General features: G+C 31.7%; 3 protein-coding genes across 5 annotated transcripts; 2 read left to right on the plus strand and 1 right to left on the minus strand.

The window, feature by feature from the left end:
• The first annotated feature begins 492 nt into the window (after positions 1 to 492).
• LOC127126277 (chaperone protein dnaJ 6) lies at positions 493 to 2,973 on the plus strand. The gene is made up of 8 exons (XM_051055175.1): positions 493 to 826; positions 1,133 to 1,231; positions 1,334 to 1,435; positions 1,818 to 1,874; positions 1,963 to 2,069; positions 2,162 to 2,244; positions 2,388 to 2,478; positions 2,562 to 2,973. The coding sequence occupies exons 1-8, from the start codon at positions 752 to 754 to the stop codon at positions 2,773 to 2,775; spliced, it is 828 nt and encodes a 275-aa protein (XP_050911132.1). The 5' UTR covers positions 493 to 751; the 3' UTR covers positions 2,776 to 2,973.
• A 1,280-nt stretch (positions 2,974 to 4,253) lies between these two features.
• On the plus strand, positions 4,254 to 9,109 carry LOC127126278 (serine/threonine-protein kinase Nek6). 3 transcript variants are annotated; one of them, XM_051055176.1, is made up of 14 exons: positions 4,254 to 4,422; positions 4,813 to 4,950; positions 5,171 to 5,237; positions 6,112 to 6,177; positions 6,330 to 6,376; positions 6,538 to 6,583; positions 6,668 to 6,748; positions 6,838 to 6,880; positions 6,975 to 7,024; positions 7,124 to 7,205; positions 7,294 to 7,343; positions 7,422 to 7,495; positions 7,683 to 7,734; positions 7,813 to 9,109. In XM_051055176.1, the coding sequence occupies exons 2-14, from the start codon at positions 4,829 to 4,831 to the stop codon at positions 8,935 to 8,937; spliced, it is 1,905 nt and encodes a 634-aa protein (XP_050911133.1). In that variant the 5' UTR covers positions 4,254 to 4,422; positions 4,813 to 4,828; the 3' UTR covers positions 8,938 to 9,109. The 3 variants fall into 3 exon arrangements, with proteins under 3 accessions (XP_050911133.1, XP_050911134.1, XP_050911135.1); XM_051055177.1 differs by having other exon boundaries at positions 4,256 to 4,422; positions 4,790 to 4,950; XM_051055178.1 differs by having other exon boundaries at positions 4,317 to 4,422; positions 4,775 to 4,950.
• Positions 9,110 to 9,230: 121 nt separating this feature from the next.
• LOC127126279 (arabinogalactan protein 23) lies at positions 9,231 to 9,703 on the minus strand. The gene has a single exon (XM_051055179.1). The coding sequence runs from the start codon at positions 9,576 to 9,578 to the stop codon at positions 9,390 to 9,392; it is 189 nt and encodes a 62-aa protein (XP_050911136.1). The 5' UTR covers positions 9,579 to 9,703; the 3' UTR covers positions 9,231 to 9,389.
• Positions 9,704 to 18,448: the final 8,745 nt, after the last annotated feature.

An 18,448-nucleotide genomic window follows, 5' to 3' on the forward strand; every position in this document is an offset into this window, starting at 1 on the left:
TTATTCTTTGCAACTGCAAGTTGTTATACAATGATAGGGGTTACTCTCTATTTATAAATTTGAGTTTGCTTGCTCCTTAATAAAAACCCAAAATACCTAATTCTGCTAACACTACAAAATTAGACCTCAAAATTCCTGTCGCGGTACACTCCTTCGACGTTTCGACAACACAAAGCATTTCGACGACAACAAACTCTGTTGAAATATTCCTTTTGACAGAAAGAATTACAATCTCAAAAGTAACTAATTTAAAAAAAACATAACTATATCATTAATAATTCAAAGATGTATTTTAAATATGCATGAATTGTATAATTTGAACTATACAATTGGCAATTTGTGTGTTTTGAAAGTAAAACTTTACTGTGTGTGAAATTCATCGATGATTTGACTATTTATTTGAACGAAATTTTTTGTATAAACATGTATTTTCTTAAGAATAGTGAATAAGATTGTCTAAATTTGAACCCAAAGCATCTTAGAATTTGAGCATAGTATTTTTTTGGATTCAAGGAGTGCTTGAGAGGAGTGAGGGGGTGAGGGGAAAATAATTTCTCTAAGGCCTCATTGCTTATTTTGGGTGCATAAGGTGGATTTTCGTGCGGGTCACGTCACATCCTCAATTGTCTGCACCAAAACAATAAAGGCGGGAAAAGAAAAAAAAAGAATTATCAGGAATCACGTTTTATAGCGGGAACAACCAAGTGTTTCGTATCACTATATCTGAAAAAAAAGAACAATCTCTGAAAAAATGGCGCCAAAGAACAAAGCTAGGGTTTCCGATGACGAAGAAATGGAAGATCAACCTCAAAAGAGTCTCTACCAGGTACCGTTAATTCACTGACGCTCCGTTTATCACTAAAAGGTTGAAGTGAATTGATGTGAATCGAAGATCAAATTGATTCTCTTTGATTGAATTTGAATTGAAGTGATTTATGTTTTTATGTGAAATTTTTTCAGTCTAAGACAATAATTTTTTGTTTTACTTATAGTTGAATTGAGGTACGGTGGAGTTAATCGATTTTGATTCATATAATCAATTGTGTAATTTTACTGAAATCACGTTTAGGAAAAATCAAATTTGATATCTCAATTGCTACTCTAACTAAACCAGGTATTGGTTTGGCTATAGGTTCTTGGTTTGGAGAAAACGGCCACTCAACAGGAAATTAAAAAGGCATATTACAAGTTGGCATTGCGGCTTCATCCGGATAAGAACCCTAACGACGAGGTGATTCTTTAAGGCTACCTTTTATGCTGTGGATTGCGTTTTTATCTGATTCGTTTGTTAGCTTTTTAGTGTTGGTAGCTGTAATTCCTTGTGTTCATACAGGAGGCTAAAGAGAAATTCCAACAGCTGCAAAAAGTTATTTCCATTCTCGGGGATGAAGAGAAACGAGCCCTTTATGATCAGACCGGTTGTATTGATGATGATGTGAGTAATGTTGATGCTACTGGTAGTGCTGTTATTGTTGTCTTTTTTTAATTGATATTGCTTCTGCAGATGAATTAATATTAACATTATATGTTGGAATTTCAATTAGCAATGGCTAGGTTTAAAGTGACCCCTTATGATCTGTTAATAAGCCTAATATGTTGGATTTTCTAAGTCTTTCTAATAAGTTCTTTAAGAACACTGGTTAATGAGCATTTGATTTTCTGTATTGAGTGCTTTTAACTACTTTAAATGCTAAAATATTTAATGTTGTTTGAGTTACTAGTTAAAGGCTAACAATTAGAATTTAGAACTTGGGATCGTTTAGCAATATAGCTATGTTGCAGACATCTATGGCTCATTCCTCTTTTTTGAAAACCAGGATCTTGCAGGAGATGTTCAGAATCTGCACGAGTTTTTCAGAACAATGTACAAGAAGGTATCTGTTTAATATATGATATCCCATTTCCGGATGCACTGTAGTGGTATAATTGTTTTTACATGTGTTGCTTTGTAATGAACCACAGGTCACTGAAGCTGATATTGAGGAGTTTGAAGCAAACTACAGGGGGTCTGACTCAGAGAAGAATGACTTGATTGATCTGTACAAGAAGTGCAAGGGGAATATGAACAAGTAAGAAATCAGTGTTAATTTTTTTGTATTGTGCATGAACCATTTTCATAAGAGGCTTTGAGTTTGTTAACTCGATTAACTTCTTTTTGCAGGCTTTTCTGTTCAATGCTTTGTTCTGATGCTAAACTTGACTCACACCGATTCAAGGACATTCTTGACGAGGCTATAGCTGCTGGTAAGAAACATTAATTAGATATTTCTAACAGAGGTTTCAGTGAGACATTTGCTCTAGGTCTTAGTTTCTATGGTTAAGTATCTTCCTTGATGATTGTGAATCATCTTCATTGATGATTGTTTTCTTTTCTCTGTATTCTGCAGGAGAACTTAAGGCAACAAAAGTGTACCAGAAATGGGCTAAGGAAGTGTCAGAAACCAATCCACCTACAAGTCCTTTAAAGAGGAAGGCAAAGTAAGTTTATCACTCATAGTTTTACTTGTTATATTCATCTATTTAGACTGTAATTGAGGACTGATCCATTGTTTTCTACATAGGTCAAATAAGCAATCTGAAACAGATCTGTTTGCAGTCATATCACAACGCCGAAATGAGAGGAAAGGCCAGTTTGATTCAATGTTCTCGTCTCTAGTATCGAAGTATGGTGGTGATGATATGCAAGAACCCTCTGAAGAGGAATTTGCAGCTGCACAGAAAAAGCTGGAGAAGGGAAGGTCTTCAAAAACACCAAAGCAATCCAAGCGAAAGTAAAAAAAAAAACTATTACGTGTGTATAATTTTTGTGTGTGAAGTGTGTGAACATGGCATTAAATCCTTTTATGTAGTAATCAAATGTTAGTGGTTGTTGTTTTCTTCAAATCTCCTTTGGCATTTTTTCTTATGTGCAATGTAATGCAACTGGTTGGGAACAACCATTTTACTTGAGTTGTGATAGTAGATGATTGTTTATTTTTGTGTGTGGAAGACACTAAGTAGTTGTTGGTTTTATAAATTTCTTCTGAATGTTTATAGGTGATTATAAGATTTAATACCCATCAACCTATGCCCAATATTGGTTTTGTAGATGTATGAAAGATCTGTGACATTTGTGAAGTCTTCAATGAGCTGAGCAAATTCAGGTTTGAAAACAGCTATAGATAAATGCTTCATAAGAAGTACTAACTGGTTGCATCAGTAAATGAAGTCTCCTACAAATTTATTAACTTTTTTTTTACTGTCCCTCAGATAACCCAAATAAGTACCTATTAACTTCTTACCCATAACAATGTCATGCTTACATGTGAGGAAAAGTATATACTAGCTTGGAAAGGAAAAAAAGGCAATAATTGGAAGCAGAGGAAGATGACTCTATTGTTCTTTGTACTCCAATTTTTTTTATCTTGATCTCTGAAAAGCCATTTGCATGTGAAGGTCAACAGGAATAACTTGTCCTTGAATTTATTGATATAAATTCATTTGAGTAACAAAAAAAAGTAAACTTGCGGTTTTCTTATCTTCTTGATCTTAATTTAATGAGTTTCTCATGATCATGTATTGTGAAACCTCAACCATAAGGTTTACTACACTGACATCACATTACACCTCATTCATTCATGATTTGGTTAAGCAAACTCATTAGGTTCTTGATTTGACACCATGATCACCAAATTATGTAATTAACCTGAAAATTCTTTTCTTAAGCAGATGCTTCTGAAATGATTATTACATTTCTTAGAGCTAAATAAACCAAATTAACACCTAAATTATACAAATATGTGTCCAACATAATCACAACAACCTGGTTATTGACCCACATGGGATTAACATAAACTAGCATCTTTAACATTAACACTTCACAATTGCAAATTAACTCAAAGTTGGTCCTATCATCATTCATCAAAACCAATAAAAAAAGAATCCCTTCACCTCAAAGAAAGAATGTTATAGGCATATCATGCCCCTGGACCAGCAAGTGGTTGGCCAATGGCCAGCCCATCACACGAGCACAGACTTTTATTTTATGTTTCTTTAATTTAAATTTTAATAGAACTTCTATTTCCTTTATTGGCTATTGCAATTGGATCATGTAAAACATTTGATGGATTTTGTTTATTAAGGTACAAAGACTGTGACATCACAACATGTGCTAGGAACATTCCTTATTGTGTATCTGTAAACTCAAGCAACCAAATAAGACTTCGCCTTTATATTTTTCCACCTACAAAAATGCTTATTAGTTATTAACCATATAAGTATTTATTTTTATGTATTCATACAAAAATAAAATAAAATAAAGTATTTATAAATGTGACACTACCCTTCCTTTTCTATTGAGCTTTTAGAAACTTGACTTTCTTTTGTTGCCATTCTATTCTACTACAGTACTACCTTTTGTCTCTCTCTCTGCACTTTCTTTGGGTAAGTCATCACCCTTTCAATTTTCTTCTGTTTTCTCTCTCTTAAGTTCAGTTCTCTGAGGAGGTAGTTATTGTCATAATTGTGGAATGTAACTTCTCTCATCTTTCTTGTGAAAACAATTCAATTCAATGTTTCTGAAACCCCATTGAATAGTCCTAAAACTTCTTACTCTATATGCATTTATTTATTTTCTCAATTAATGCTCTTAAGGTTATAAAGCTATTCTTCAATTACATCATTTAGATGAATTTTATTGGGTAGAAAGGGTCGGTAACTTGGTCATAATTTCCATAAAAGAATAGTTTTTCTTCTTTTTCTTTTGATTTCCTGAATTGGGTTTGTAAGTAATTAGGATCTGTTGCTTCAGAGCTTCACTATTTTGTTTTCTAGCTTCTGGGGTTTTTGGATGGAGATAGAGAACAGTGAGATGAAGTCAAAGAAGATGGAAGAGTATGAAGTGATAGAACAAATTGGTAGAGGAGCGTTTGGTTCTGCTTTTCTTGTTCTTCATAAGTTTGAGAAAAAGAGGTAAGTTTAGTCAATTACAGTTTTAACTTTTTTCCTTAATCGCTTAAACCGTGCAACAAAAACTATACTTGAAGATGTTATTTTTTGTTTCCCTTTTTAACTTGTGAAAAATGGACAAACCCATTAAGAAAAATTTAATCTTTTTTTGACTTTGGAATTCAATACAGTTAAGTTATCAGTCTCAAGTATTATTCATTTTCATGATTTAATCTCCCGGTAGGTATGTGCTGAAAAAGATTCGCTTGGCCAAACAGGGAGAGAAATTCAAACGTACAGCGCACCAAGAGGTTGGTGTAACATATCCATCCACTTAATGCATACACACAGTAACCACCACAGGGCTATTTATTTGTTTATTTAATAAGTTCTTCACTTCCTTGATTGATTAGAGTGCTTTTCGATTAGCGTCTTGTTTGGATAAACAACTTAATTTATCCCTTATAGTATAAGTGTATGGTATTAGTGTTTATGTATAAGCTATTTCTATAATAAGAGATAAAAGATGGTCAGGTTGTTTTTATAGACATTATAGACTGTTTTCGTAGTTAAATAAGCTAAAAACAGCTTAAGGACACATCATAAGGTGTTTCCATAGGCTCTTTTAAACTATAGACTGTTTTCAAAGTTATTCTTGAAAGCCTATGGAAATAGGCTAAAAACAACTTAAGGACACACCATAAGGTGTTTCCATAAGCTCTTTTAAACTATAGACTGTTTTCTTAGTTGTTCTCAAAAGCTTAGGGAAATAAGCTAAAAACAGCTTAAGGGCACGTCATTAGGTGTTTCCATAAGTTCTTATAAAGTATAGACTGTTTACATTGTTACTCTCAAAAGCTTATGGAAATAGGCTAAAAACGCCTTACGGACACGCCATAAGGTGTTTCCATAAACTCTTTTAAACTATAGACTGTTTTCATTGTTACTCTCAAAAGCTTATGGCAACATACACTTTTGGTCAAAGACATGTTTGGAGTTCAATACATGTTAGTGTTCGATACTGATACTGAGAACATTGATACATGTGATGATTATATTCACTTTTGTCATTTTTTCAAATTATCACCGTTGTCAGGGTTGTGTCCGACGTTTGTGTTTATGTCCGTGCTTCATAATACTTTCTGTCTACTTGTATCAAAATGACACATTTCGTCTCTATTTCAGATGAATTTGATTGCAAAACTTAATAACCCATATATTGTGGATTACAAAGATGCTTGGGTGGAGAAGGTAAGAAGAACACAACCTTCATTTTGAATTTTTAATTTTCAGTTGTACATCAAAGATGACAAATTGAGTTTAATGAGTGATCCATATATATCATGTTTTTCCGATGTTTATCACTCTTCATAGTCATGTTTCGGATATTTCATGTTTTGTAGGAGGACCATGTATGCATTATAACCGGCTATTGTGAAGGAGGTGACATGTAAGTAAAGTAAATATTTGTTAGTAGAAGGAAAGAAAAAGAGTTTGCGATTTCACGAGATTCATGTGTTTCGTAAAAGATAAAAAGTTGAAACACAAAAGAGATATATTATCGGTAACACGAAGTCCTCATGATGGAACTTTGCATTCTTTGTGGAGCAGGGCTGAGAGCATTAAAAAAGCTCGAGGATCATTTTTTCCGGAGGAGGTAATTAATAGCTTATTCTTCCATTCCTTAACGTTTCATTATGAATATTCATTACTCACTCCGGATTTCCAATTTCAAGTGCAGAAGGTCTGCAAATGGCTAACTCAACTGTTGATAGCTGTAGACTACTTGCATTCGAACCGTGTAATCCACCGGGATCTTAAGGTGTTACATGTTCTCTTATACTCAGAAAAATAAAGTAAAAATGATATTCATGTGATGTTTACTGAATGCAATTTAATGTAAATTCTCAGTGTTCCAACATATTCCTCACCAAGGACAACAATATTCGGCTAGGTACGTCGCATTATCCTTTGAAAGCTCATTTTTTTTGACTTTCCTGTGCTATGTTATCAAAGAAATCGTGTTTTTTTGTGTGTGGATCATACAGGTGATTTTGGTCTTGCAAAGCGACTTAATGGAGAAGACCTCACTTCCTCGGTATTGCGACCTCTTATTTCTGATGTATCGTGTTACTTTGAGATTCACATACTCATATCATATTTCTTTCTAATTTCAATCTTCTTATACCTTGTATAGGTCGTTGGAACTCCAAATTACATGTGTCCTGAACTCCTCGCGGATATACCATACGGTTATAAATCTGATATATGGTCTCTCGGTAAGTATCATGAATGTCTTATACTAATTTACAAATCCTTATGATATATATAACCATGTGTAAGAACGGTATCTCTTTGTATGTTAAGGTTGCTGCATGTTTGAGATTGCTGCACATCAATCGGCATTTCGTGCTCCGGTGAGAACTTGAACCATCTGCATGAGTTAAATTTTAAGAACGAAAATAATTTAACAAATGAGAGAATGAATGAAACAGGACATGGCCGGGCTTATCAATAAAATAAACCGATCCTCCATTTCTCCGCTGCCAATTGTTTATTCTTCCACACTGTAAGTAACTATTCAAACCATTCCGTTTCACACCTCCGTCATGGTTTTTTTTAATGTATGATTTTGCTCAACAATTTAGATATTTTATGAAAATTTTACTTATAAGTTCATAATTTATATACCCCTTTCTTATCCTTTTTGTATTTAATCATAATGATATATCTGATAGATGACGCTTTTTAAACAGGAAACAAATTATCAAGAGCATGCTGAGGAAAAATCCAGAACATAGACCAACAGTAAGTTCAACGATCTTGTTTTGCACGATTAATTTGGACGAAACTATTGATTCTAACGTTGCTTCTCTTTGTTGACAGGCTGCGGAATTGTTAAGACATCCACATTTACAACCATATGTTCTTCGGTGTCATAATGCATCATCTAATGTTCTTCCGGTATATCCCATAGTTAACTCAAAGGATAAAACAAAAAGATCTCCCAAAGCTAGTGGCGGCAAGGGCCATAACGACAGAGAAATGGGATTCGTAAATCGTTTGGAACGGGTTCATCCAATTGAGGGAAATGTCGATGTACATACAAGCTATCGTCCTAACAATGCCGAGGTAACAATCTCAACGAGCACAGAATACAACCCCGAGACCAAGATGATTGATCATACGATTACGGGCTACATAGTTGAATCTTCTACTAGTATTAGCGGCTCGAAAGATGGATCAACAACTTCCGAATCAACTACTTGCAGTGTGTGCAAGGAGGACTATAAAATTAGACCGGCGAGGGAAATATCTAACAACGGATTCGCCTCAAAGAGCATAGACGATTCTCTGCATGAGAAAGAACACAGATTTGCTGTAGCGACTACCAAAGTCGAAGATAAGTTCTCGAGCAAAGGCTTTGATAATCTTAAAGCACAGAGAGAAGATGCCAAACTTGATGACCTGAGGAAATCAACTACTTCCAGTGCGAGCAATAGCAGCACGGACAAAAATAATTCCGTTAACGATGAAGCTTCATCGCTAATTATCCATCCTCTCAGGGTTGAACATGACAGTACCGAATCCAGAGACTACTCAAAGAAAAATGAAAACCATGATTCTCTTACCGAAAAAGTCTTACATACGAACTGCTTGTCGTCAGAGAGTAACGATCATAGCAATATACTTGCAGTAAAGGAGGATGGCATCGAAAAACTTCACATTATTTGCTCCACACAGAAACAAGATGATAATGTAACAACAAATGGTGGTGACGACGGCGACAAAGCAATCGAGGATGCGTCGTTGGATAGTCCATGTCAGGAAAGAGCCGATGCATTGGAATCTCTCCTCGAGCTATGTGCTCAGCTACTTAAACAAGACAAACTCGAAGAACTCGCCGGTGTGCTAAGACCATTTGGGAAAGAAGCTGTATCATCAAGAGAAACCGCAATATGGCTGACAAAGAGCCTTATATCTGCTCAAAAGTTTAATCCTGAAAACTAGTTTTAATCATGAGTGGTTTTCTTCATTAATTTATATACATTGTTGCATGAGAGGTGTATTTGAAATGTCATAAGTTTGTTCACTTGAGTTTGTTGCTTGGTTGATGATTGGAGAATGGGAATGCCAACATATTGTTTATTGCTAAATAATAAATTATTTTTGTTTGGTTGGATATTCATTGTTTTTCTCTAGTGGATTTGCAGATAAAATCAATTTTTTGTGTGGCAGAAACCAAATATCTTTTGTGCGCAAATGCAGAGAGACAGAGACAGAAAACATTTGTAAAAGTATATGAAACAAATTGATATTTTATTGAATAGAGAAACCACAATTATACATAACTAATCAATTTGCATCATCATTATATAATACTTATAATAGATATTTTTCCTTGAGTTACATCATTCTTCATATAACTCTCCCTTTAGCCATGTGACATATTTGTACATAGCTTAGTGGAACAAAGCAAAGAAAGACACAAGAGTGGCACCAACCAAGGATCCAACAATGGGAATAGAAGCTGAGGCATCACTGCTTGGGCCAGGTGCAGGGGCAGCGGCGGGAACCTCTACGGCAGCCATTGCTGCACTCATTGAGGCAGCAACAAAAAGAACAGCACAAGTCACCTTCTTCATGTTCATGTTGAATTTATTTGTCTGGGTTTTAAGGTGTTTTGTTTTGTTTTGTTTAACTGTTCTTTGCTTGGAATGAAAGACTTTGCCAGTGGGCTTTTAAAGATGAGAGTTTGTTTAATTTTGGGAAAATAACTGTTATTTTTGGTTTTGACTAGTGTATGGTTTTGCATGATTTGTGTGATTTATAGAAACTAACTAGAACCATTCAAATTCCTACCTAAATTGGGATAATTTACGTGTCACAATTTCTTGAGTTTTTCTATTCTATTTTGGTTTTTATTATTTGTTTCTAATATAGTATAATGGCTGGTTTAAAATGATTTAATTATTTTAGTACTTTCTAACATATTTAGTTGTTAGAGGTGTTTTGAACAAAATAAATTTATCCCGTTGTTATAATTCAGTGGCTCAGCTATGATGATTTTTTATGTGGATGTTTGGGAGTCTTCACATTTTTTGTGTATTGGTTATTATGTAAAAATAAATAATTTAAATGATAATTTGAATAGGAAAAAAAACCAAGTTGATAGTTTTTGAATAAAAGTTAAAATTAAGTTACAACAACTATTAATATTAACGATTACAATTGAATTTTGACCAGTTTTAAAAAGAGTTTATTTTGAATTAATATCTTAATTTTTGCCATACAAAATATTTCATATTATAAAAATAAAATATTTATTATTGACATATGTTTAATATTATTATTATTTAGATAATAAAGAGGAACTAAACCCCCCAAAAAGAAGAAACTACAACAAAATTAGTTTTTGGCAAAAAAAAGTGAAATCTTTACATCAAAATCTATCAACTATTTAATAAAATTCAGTATGTTTTTTTTTTAAAATTAGATGCCCGCCTCTGTCAACACTAGCTTTTGCTAGCACATCCAAACACATATTAGTTTTTCTATATAAATGTTTATTTATAATGAAAAAGATGAAAATACAAATGCTTTAGGAAAGAGATTATAAATAGGTTAACTATTATTATAACTTATTGTTATAGTAAAAGATAAAATAGAATAAAATAGATTTAATATATATTATAAGGTATTTTGACATATTTATTTGATGAATAGTGAGTAGTTATAGTCCAATCAACACATTCTTTAAAATAATTTTAAACATAAATAAAAAATTAAATTAAAAAATAATTAAAATTTTTTATAAGCGCCACCTGCTTCATCTTCATTCTTCTCATCATCTTTTCATTCTCATTCGTCTCATTTAACTCATCATTTTTATTTATCTAATCATTTTTTCATCTTCATTCTTATTCATCACATCATCTATTTATCTTTATTTGTATCATTTAGCTCATCATCTTCATTAATTTTATCAATAATTCATCTTCATTCGTCTTATCCAGCTTATCATATTCAATTCACAATTTTCAATAACATATAATCAATCTAGTTACAAAGAAAGCATACTAGATGTTGGTGTGATATTAAGTCACTTGATGATAATATGAATATACTAAAAATCCATAAGAAGGTTTTATGGATGTGGCTGTCTTAAGGTATATATATTGATGTTTTTTTTGTCTATTTATTTTTGTAATATTTTAATTGTTTCTTTTTGCATCCAAAATCATATGTTTCTCAATACCTTTACTTTGATCTCCTTAGAGGCAACAAAAAAAGATGAACAATCGTGTAAAAAAAGTCATAAAATCTTTGAGAAACAAGAATTATGAAATGATGCAATTTATGAATGAATAAAAAATAACTAACAAAGATATTAAAGATGAAGATTAATTTATGTTTTTTTTTTGTGTCTTGGGTGTTACTTGTATTATAAATTAGTTGCAACACATGTTATAAAGTAGTGATGATGGTTATGTAAAACTCATACTCTGGGATTGAAAATTGTATTCTATGATGCGGTTTTCATAATTTTTGTAGCGTTAATACAATTTTTAATTTCTATATATAATTAGATTATTTAATCAATATATAATTAAAGAATCTTATGTTTACAATAATATAGAATCTTATGTTTAAATACAATCAAATATGTGCAAATCTTTTAGTTTAAATGATAATAAATTTGCACTAATAAATTTTGTCATTCAATTCTATTTACATTCCTTCTCAAATTGACGATGATAAGTCTATCAGCATCAATTTATAACTTTTATATATAATTAGGCTTTTTAATCAATATATAATTATAGAATAATATACAATAACGTAGAATCTGCCGTTTAAATGCAATCAAATATGTGCAAATCTTATAATTTAAATGATAATAAATCTACACTAATAAATTTTGTCATTCAATTCTATTTACATTCCTTCTCAAATTGATGATGATAAGTCTACCAGCATCAATTTATAATTTATATATATAACTAGCCTATTTAATCAATATATAATTATAGAATAATATACAGAAATGTAGAATCTGCCAATTTAAATACAATCAAATATGTGCAAATCTTCTAGTTTAAATGATAATAAATCTTCTAGTCTATCATATTTAGTTTTTAGAGGTGTTTTGAACAAAATAAATTTCTCCTACTGTTATAATTTAGAGGCATAGGATATATGATATTTTATGTGGATGCTTAGACTTGATTTTAGGTCTTCACATTTTGTGTGTGTTGGTCATCGTGTAAAAACAAAATAAAATAAATATGATAATTTGAATAGAAAAAAATAATCTAAGTTTGTAGTGTTTGAATAAAAGTTAAAACTAAGTTGGAACAACTATTAATATTAACCATCGCAAATAAGACATTGGATTTTGATCGATTTGGAAAGAGTTTATTTAAATTAACATCTTAATTTTTGCCATACAAAATATTTTATATTATGAAAATAAAATATTTTTTTATTGACATATGTTTATTATTATTATTATTATTATAATTTTTAAGGTAATAAAGAGGGCTTAAGCCCAAAGATAAAAAATTACAATAAAACTAATTTCTGGAAAAGTGATCACTTTATATCAAAGTCTATCAACTGCTTAATAAGATCCCGTATTTCTTTTAGGAAAACTAATATTTTACCTCTATCAACACTATCTTTTAATAATACATTAACACACATATTAGCTTTCTTATACAAATGCTTATTTTTATAATGAAAAAGATGAACATACAAATACTTTAGAAAAGAGATTATAATAAATAAGTTTACATAAACTTATATTATAAGCTATTGTTATAGGAAAAGATAAAATAGAATAGAATATATTTAATATATTCTTATTTAATGTCAAAATGATGGTTTTCTTAAGCTATCTTGACACATGTTTATTTATGTATAAATTTACGAGGTGAATGTGGGATACCTTAACATCAACATTAGTGTAATCTGTATGTTCATTTTTCATTATCCATCAATATTTATTTATATGTATACATTAATGTAAATAAGTTGTTGATATTTAAATAACTCATTTATATAAGCTTCGACAATCTATTAAGTCAAATGTAGTTTTGACTTCTCTATTTTAATCAATACGAAATTTTAATCATCATTTTTAAAATTTATGATTTTTATCCCTCTATATTTTAAATTTCAAACATTTAGTCTCATTTCAATTTGACTTGTAGTTTTGATGACTTGACAAAATAAATTGATGACAGAGAAAAAATATTTGATGAATAGCAAGTAACTATAGTAAAATCAACACCTTCTTTAAAATAATTTTAAACACAAATAAAAAATTAAATTAAAAAACAATTAGAAAAAAATTTGCAGCCTTAAATTCCCAAATCAAATCCATGGAAGAACCCAAAAGTTTATAAGCGGCAGCCCTCCATCACTTCATTCATCTCATCATCTTTTCATTCTCATTCGTCTCATTCAACTCATCATCTTTATTCATCTAGTCATTTTTTCATCTTCATTCGTCTTATTCATCACATCATCTTTTCATCTTCATTCATATCATTTAGCTTATCATCTTCATTAATTTCATCAATATTTCATCTTCATTCGTCTTATCTAGCTTATCATATTCAATTCACAATTTTCAGCAACATCTAACCAGTCCAGTCTACAAAGAAAACATATAATATATTGGTCTAATATTAAGTCATCTGATGATAATATAAATATACGAGAATCCCATAAGATGGTTTTATGGACGTGGTCGTCTTAAGGTATAGATATTGATAATTTTCTCCATTTGTTTTTGTACTAGTTTAACTATTCTCTTTTTTTCCCATTCAAAATCACATGTTTCTCAATACCTTTACTTTGATTTATATAGAAGCAACAAAAATCACATGACTATTTTGATTGGTTTAGAGAAGAGATGAACAATCATGCAAAAAATGTCATAAAATCATTGAGAAACAAGAATTATGACGTGATGCAATTTATGAATGACTCAAAAACAAATTTTTCTTCTTTTTGTTATGTCTTGGGTGTTACTTGTATTTTGAATTAGTTGCAACACATGTTTTAAAGTAGTGAAGATGATTATGTTAAACTCAGACTTGAGGATGAAAAATTGCATCCTGTAAGGCTATACTATTATCCTTTTTATAGTGTTAATACAATTTGTAATTTCTATATATAACTAGGATATTTAATAAATATATAACTATAGAATAATGTACAATAATATAGAATGTGCATGTTTAAATGATAATCAAATGTGTGCAAATCTTCTAGTTTAAATGATAATAAATCTGCACTAATGAATTTTTCCATTCAACTATATTTACCCCCCTTCTCTGATTGGATGAATATTGACATCTATGTGATTTATTATTTCATGGTATACAAGACTTGATGCAATTTGTATGGAACTTGTGTATCAACCTGCAATATAGTCAGTTATGTTTGGGAATAACCAAGTTCTGAAAGAACACCCGGTAACAAAATAAAATAAAAACATGCTACATACACGAACCAATATTCCGCTTCAATAGAAGATTTTGACATTTTTTTCTTGTTTCTTGTATTTCTAGGAGATATACGCATATCCTTAAAAACATACATTAAGCACTAGTAAAATATTGTGTCTGGACATCTAGCCCACTCAACACCACTGTATGCTTGATGTTGTATTGCTATATCTATAGGAAATAAAAGACTTCGTCTGGAAATGGATCGTAAATATCTAATCATAAGTTGTACTACAGAAAGATGCAAGTCTAGGATTTTGGATGATTTTACTAACCGCGTGGACATCAAATGATATATCAAGTCTTATGATATTTAGGTAGATAATACTTCAAACCAACTTTCGATAAAAAGTTAGGTCTTGTAAGAGTTCCCTCTCATCCCTCCGTAGCTTTACATTAACCTCCATGGGAGTGTCACGTGGAATTGGCTCGCTGAGACCAGTTAGTTGAATAAGATCTCGAGTATATTAGTGTTAAGTGATAAATATGCCTTTTTGTTTTAATTCTACTTCTAATCCCAAGAAATAAGTAAATTGTCTAAGATCTTTCAAATGGAAAGTTGAATGCAACAATTATTTAACTGTGGTGACACCTCTTGATCTGAGCCAATAATGACAATGTCGTCTTGATAAACAAGAAGTATCACAATTACCTTTGAGGTTTTTTTCATAGAAAGAGATGTGGATCTTAGCTTCTTTGGAGAAAGGAGAAGCCAACTAGTGTTGTTCTAAACTTTTCAAACCATACTTTTGGTGCCTATTTTAATTCATACAAATAGAGTTTTAGTTTTCAAATGGTATTAGGTAACAAGGGAATACCAGTGGGAAATTTGATGTAAACTTTTTCTTTGAGGTCACGATAGATGAAGTAATTTTTAACATATAGCTTGTGAATTTTCCACAATTCAGATGCAACAATGATTAGAATAGTTCTAACAATAGTCATTTTGGCTGTAGGTGAAAATGTTTCCTCATAGTCTAAACCAAATTCTTACTTATTACCAAGACAAATATATCTATACTTTTAGCAATTTATTTATCCATCTAAATAGAGCTTTATATTGAACAAAAATTTACTCCTGAGAGGCTTAATAAACAAAGGACATCATACAATGTCCCATGTTTGATTTTCTCGAGTGCCAAAAGTTCAACTTCTATAGCATCCTGCCAACATTTATGCTCCATAACCTGTTTATATGAATAAGGAATAAGAATACATGCTAAAGTTTCTATCAAATATAAAGGATAAAAAATCATATTTCTCTAGTGGTTTACAAATATGAGTACTACGATATAAGGAGGCTAGTTTTGGCTGAAATGTCGAGTTAGCAACCAGAGAATGATCATAAGGGGGCGATGGTACAATTTTACATCTTTGGTAGACCAAGAAAGATTGACGTGTTTGTTCTCCTGAAGAAATATTAGAAAATAATGGCAAAACAATTTTGTTTATAAAAGAATGAGTGTCTTCTTTAGAAACAAAATAAATATTTATTTTCTTGAAAGATGACATTTCTTGAAACTCAAATCCTATGGAGATTATGATAATAGCATAAGAAATATTTTTAATGGTATAATTAGCCAAGAAATTCATATTTAAGAGATTAAGATGTGAATTTGGTGCACTCTTGTGGTGGAAGATGAACATAGCAAATACAACCAAAGTACGAAGGGTGAAATAGTTCGGCGGATTACCAAATAACCGCAAGAAAAGAGAATCATAATTTAAAACTTGATAAGACAAACAATTAATAAGGTGGGCAATAATGGATAATGCTTCACACTAAAATGGGATGGGGAGGGGGGAAGGGAATAAAGGAGTCCAACATTAAAGTGCATACCACATCAATGAGTTGACAATTTTTAATTTGCACTACCACGTTTTGTTGGAGTGTGGAAGAACATCACCTTTGTGATAATATTCCATTTTATTGCAAGAATTCTTGGAATAAATCAGAAGTCTCTTCACCCCATTGTTAGAACGTAAAATTATGAAAGTTGAGTTTTTCTTTACAACGTAAAAAATATAACCATGTTAAACCACTACTATAATCGTTAATAAAAGTGATAAGGTATTGTCGCGACACGAAAAATACCACATACGTTCGTATGCTCGAAATAGTAACAAAGTTGCCACCAAAGTTTATTTATTCCAAAAGGACAAGGAAAATATCGATAAAGTCCTTAAAGAAAAAATAAAATGGTCGTCGTAACCAAATTTGGATTCGGGATTCGATTATGCAAGGGAAATGTATTAGCACCTCTCACATCCGTTGTACTCAACGGTAACCATTTAGTTAGTTTTGAAAATAGAATGTTATATTTCGTTTATTAATTTCTTCTAGTTATTAAAATTTTGAAAGGAAAAAGAAAAGGACTAAATACAAGTTTTTTACTAGGGTGGTTGAAGAGAGTGCGGGTCTTGCTCCTACGTATCCTCAGGTGTGATGAGGAATTCAAAACTACGTGGTTCTGTGAAAGACAACGTGTTTTTTTGGGTTTTTTGTTACAGTGTTTGACGAGACGTTGAGTCTCGCTGCTACGCATCTCCAGGTGCAATGGGGAACTCAAATCTACATAGTTATTGGTAGAAAAACCACATATTTGTTGGTTGATTTTAATGGACGAACATTTAGATCACATTCTAGTGGTTAAACGTTGCTTGTGTGCTTGAGCAAGGGCAACTTAAGCATTTGTTTTTATTGCGGTAGAATCGATAAAATATTGTTTGTTTAAAAAGGTTTTAGATTGCGCGGGGGCGAGAAAAGATAAGTTTGATTGGTTGGATATGTTTTGAGTGGATGACAAGTACTCAAACGGTAGGCTAAGTACATCTATCATCCAAATACTCAAGATATGATGGATAATTATGTCTAACTGATATTTTTCATCCAAGTTATTTATGAAATTTGTGAGGCGAATTAAGTCACGTTTCCTTAATGAAAGACAAGTACTCGAACGGTAGGCTAAGTACGACCATCATCTAAATACTCGAGACTAGGATGGATAATTACATCCAACTAATAATTTTTATGCACTAAAGAATGAACTAGATTCAGTAATTTAATGTGATTTGAACAGAAGACGAGTACTCGAACGTAGGCTAAGTATGGTTATCATCCAAATACTCGAGGACTAAGAGGATAATTACGTCCAACTAATCCTTTTTCAACATATTATTTATCGTGAAAAAGATTTCGAAACGTTTAAGTTTGAAAATAACTTGACATTGATCAAGTGTTTTGATTTGTTTTTTGTAAAAGTTGATTTGATGGTGAAACGGTGAAAAATAATCGAAAGGCGTGAATTGTAACGTAAGGTCGCGAATTCTAACACAAGGGCGCAAATTCTAACGCGAGGTAGCAAATTGTAACTCGAGGGCGCGAATTCTAATGCAAGGGCGCAAATTCTAACGTGAGGTCGCAAGTTCTAACGGGAGGTCGCGAATTCTAACGCAAGGTTGCAGTTTCTAATGCGAGGGTGTAACTTATTGCCACAAATTATACGAAATGCAATGTCACACACAAACATGTAACAAAACGGAAAAAGAATCAATGTGCATACAATAAACACAATTAGCATACATTCATCATAATTGAATCAAAAAGTAAACAAACATGTAACCTGCACGTGTTAAATTAACGTAACGCGAGGACACGAATTAAGTTCACGTAACGCGAGGATGCACAATACAAAGATGCCAACACAAAATTTAAATCTGATTCAAATACAATGAAATTGAGATATTGCATGATAACACGAATCAAACAACAAGCTGCTAGCACGAAGTGCGATCATTGCAATCAAAATAAAATACGAAAAATATAACACAACACATCATATCATAACGCAAAGTAATACCACGTGACAAAAAAGAAGAAGCAACAAAATCAAACGTGAAATAGCGCCATTGCGAACTACCAATAATATATACAAATATGAGTTAAATGCTATGGAAATAGTTTCAAAATGTCGCACGCAAACAAAAGAAAATCAGCTAGT

This window comes from Lathyrus oleraceus, chromosome 3 (assembly GCF_024323335.1).
Source record: "Lathyrus oleraceus cultivar Zhongwan6 chromosome 3, CAAS_Psat_ZW6_1.0, whole genome shotgun sequence".
Taxonomy (NCBI): Eukaryota; Viridiplantae; Streptophyta; class Magnoliopsida; order Fabales; family Fabaceae; genus Lathyrus; species Lathyrus oleraceus.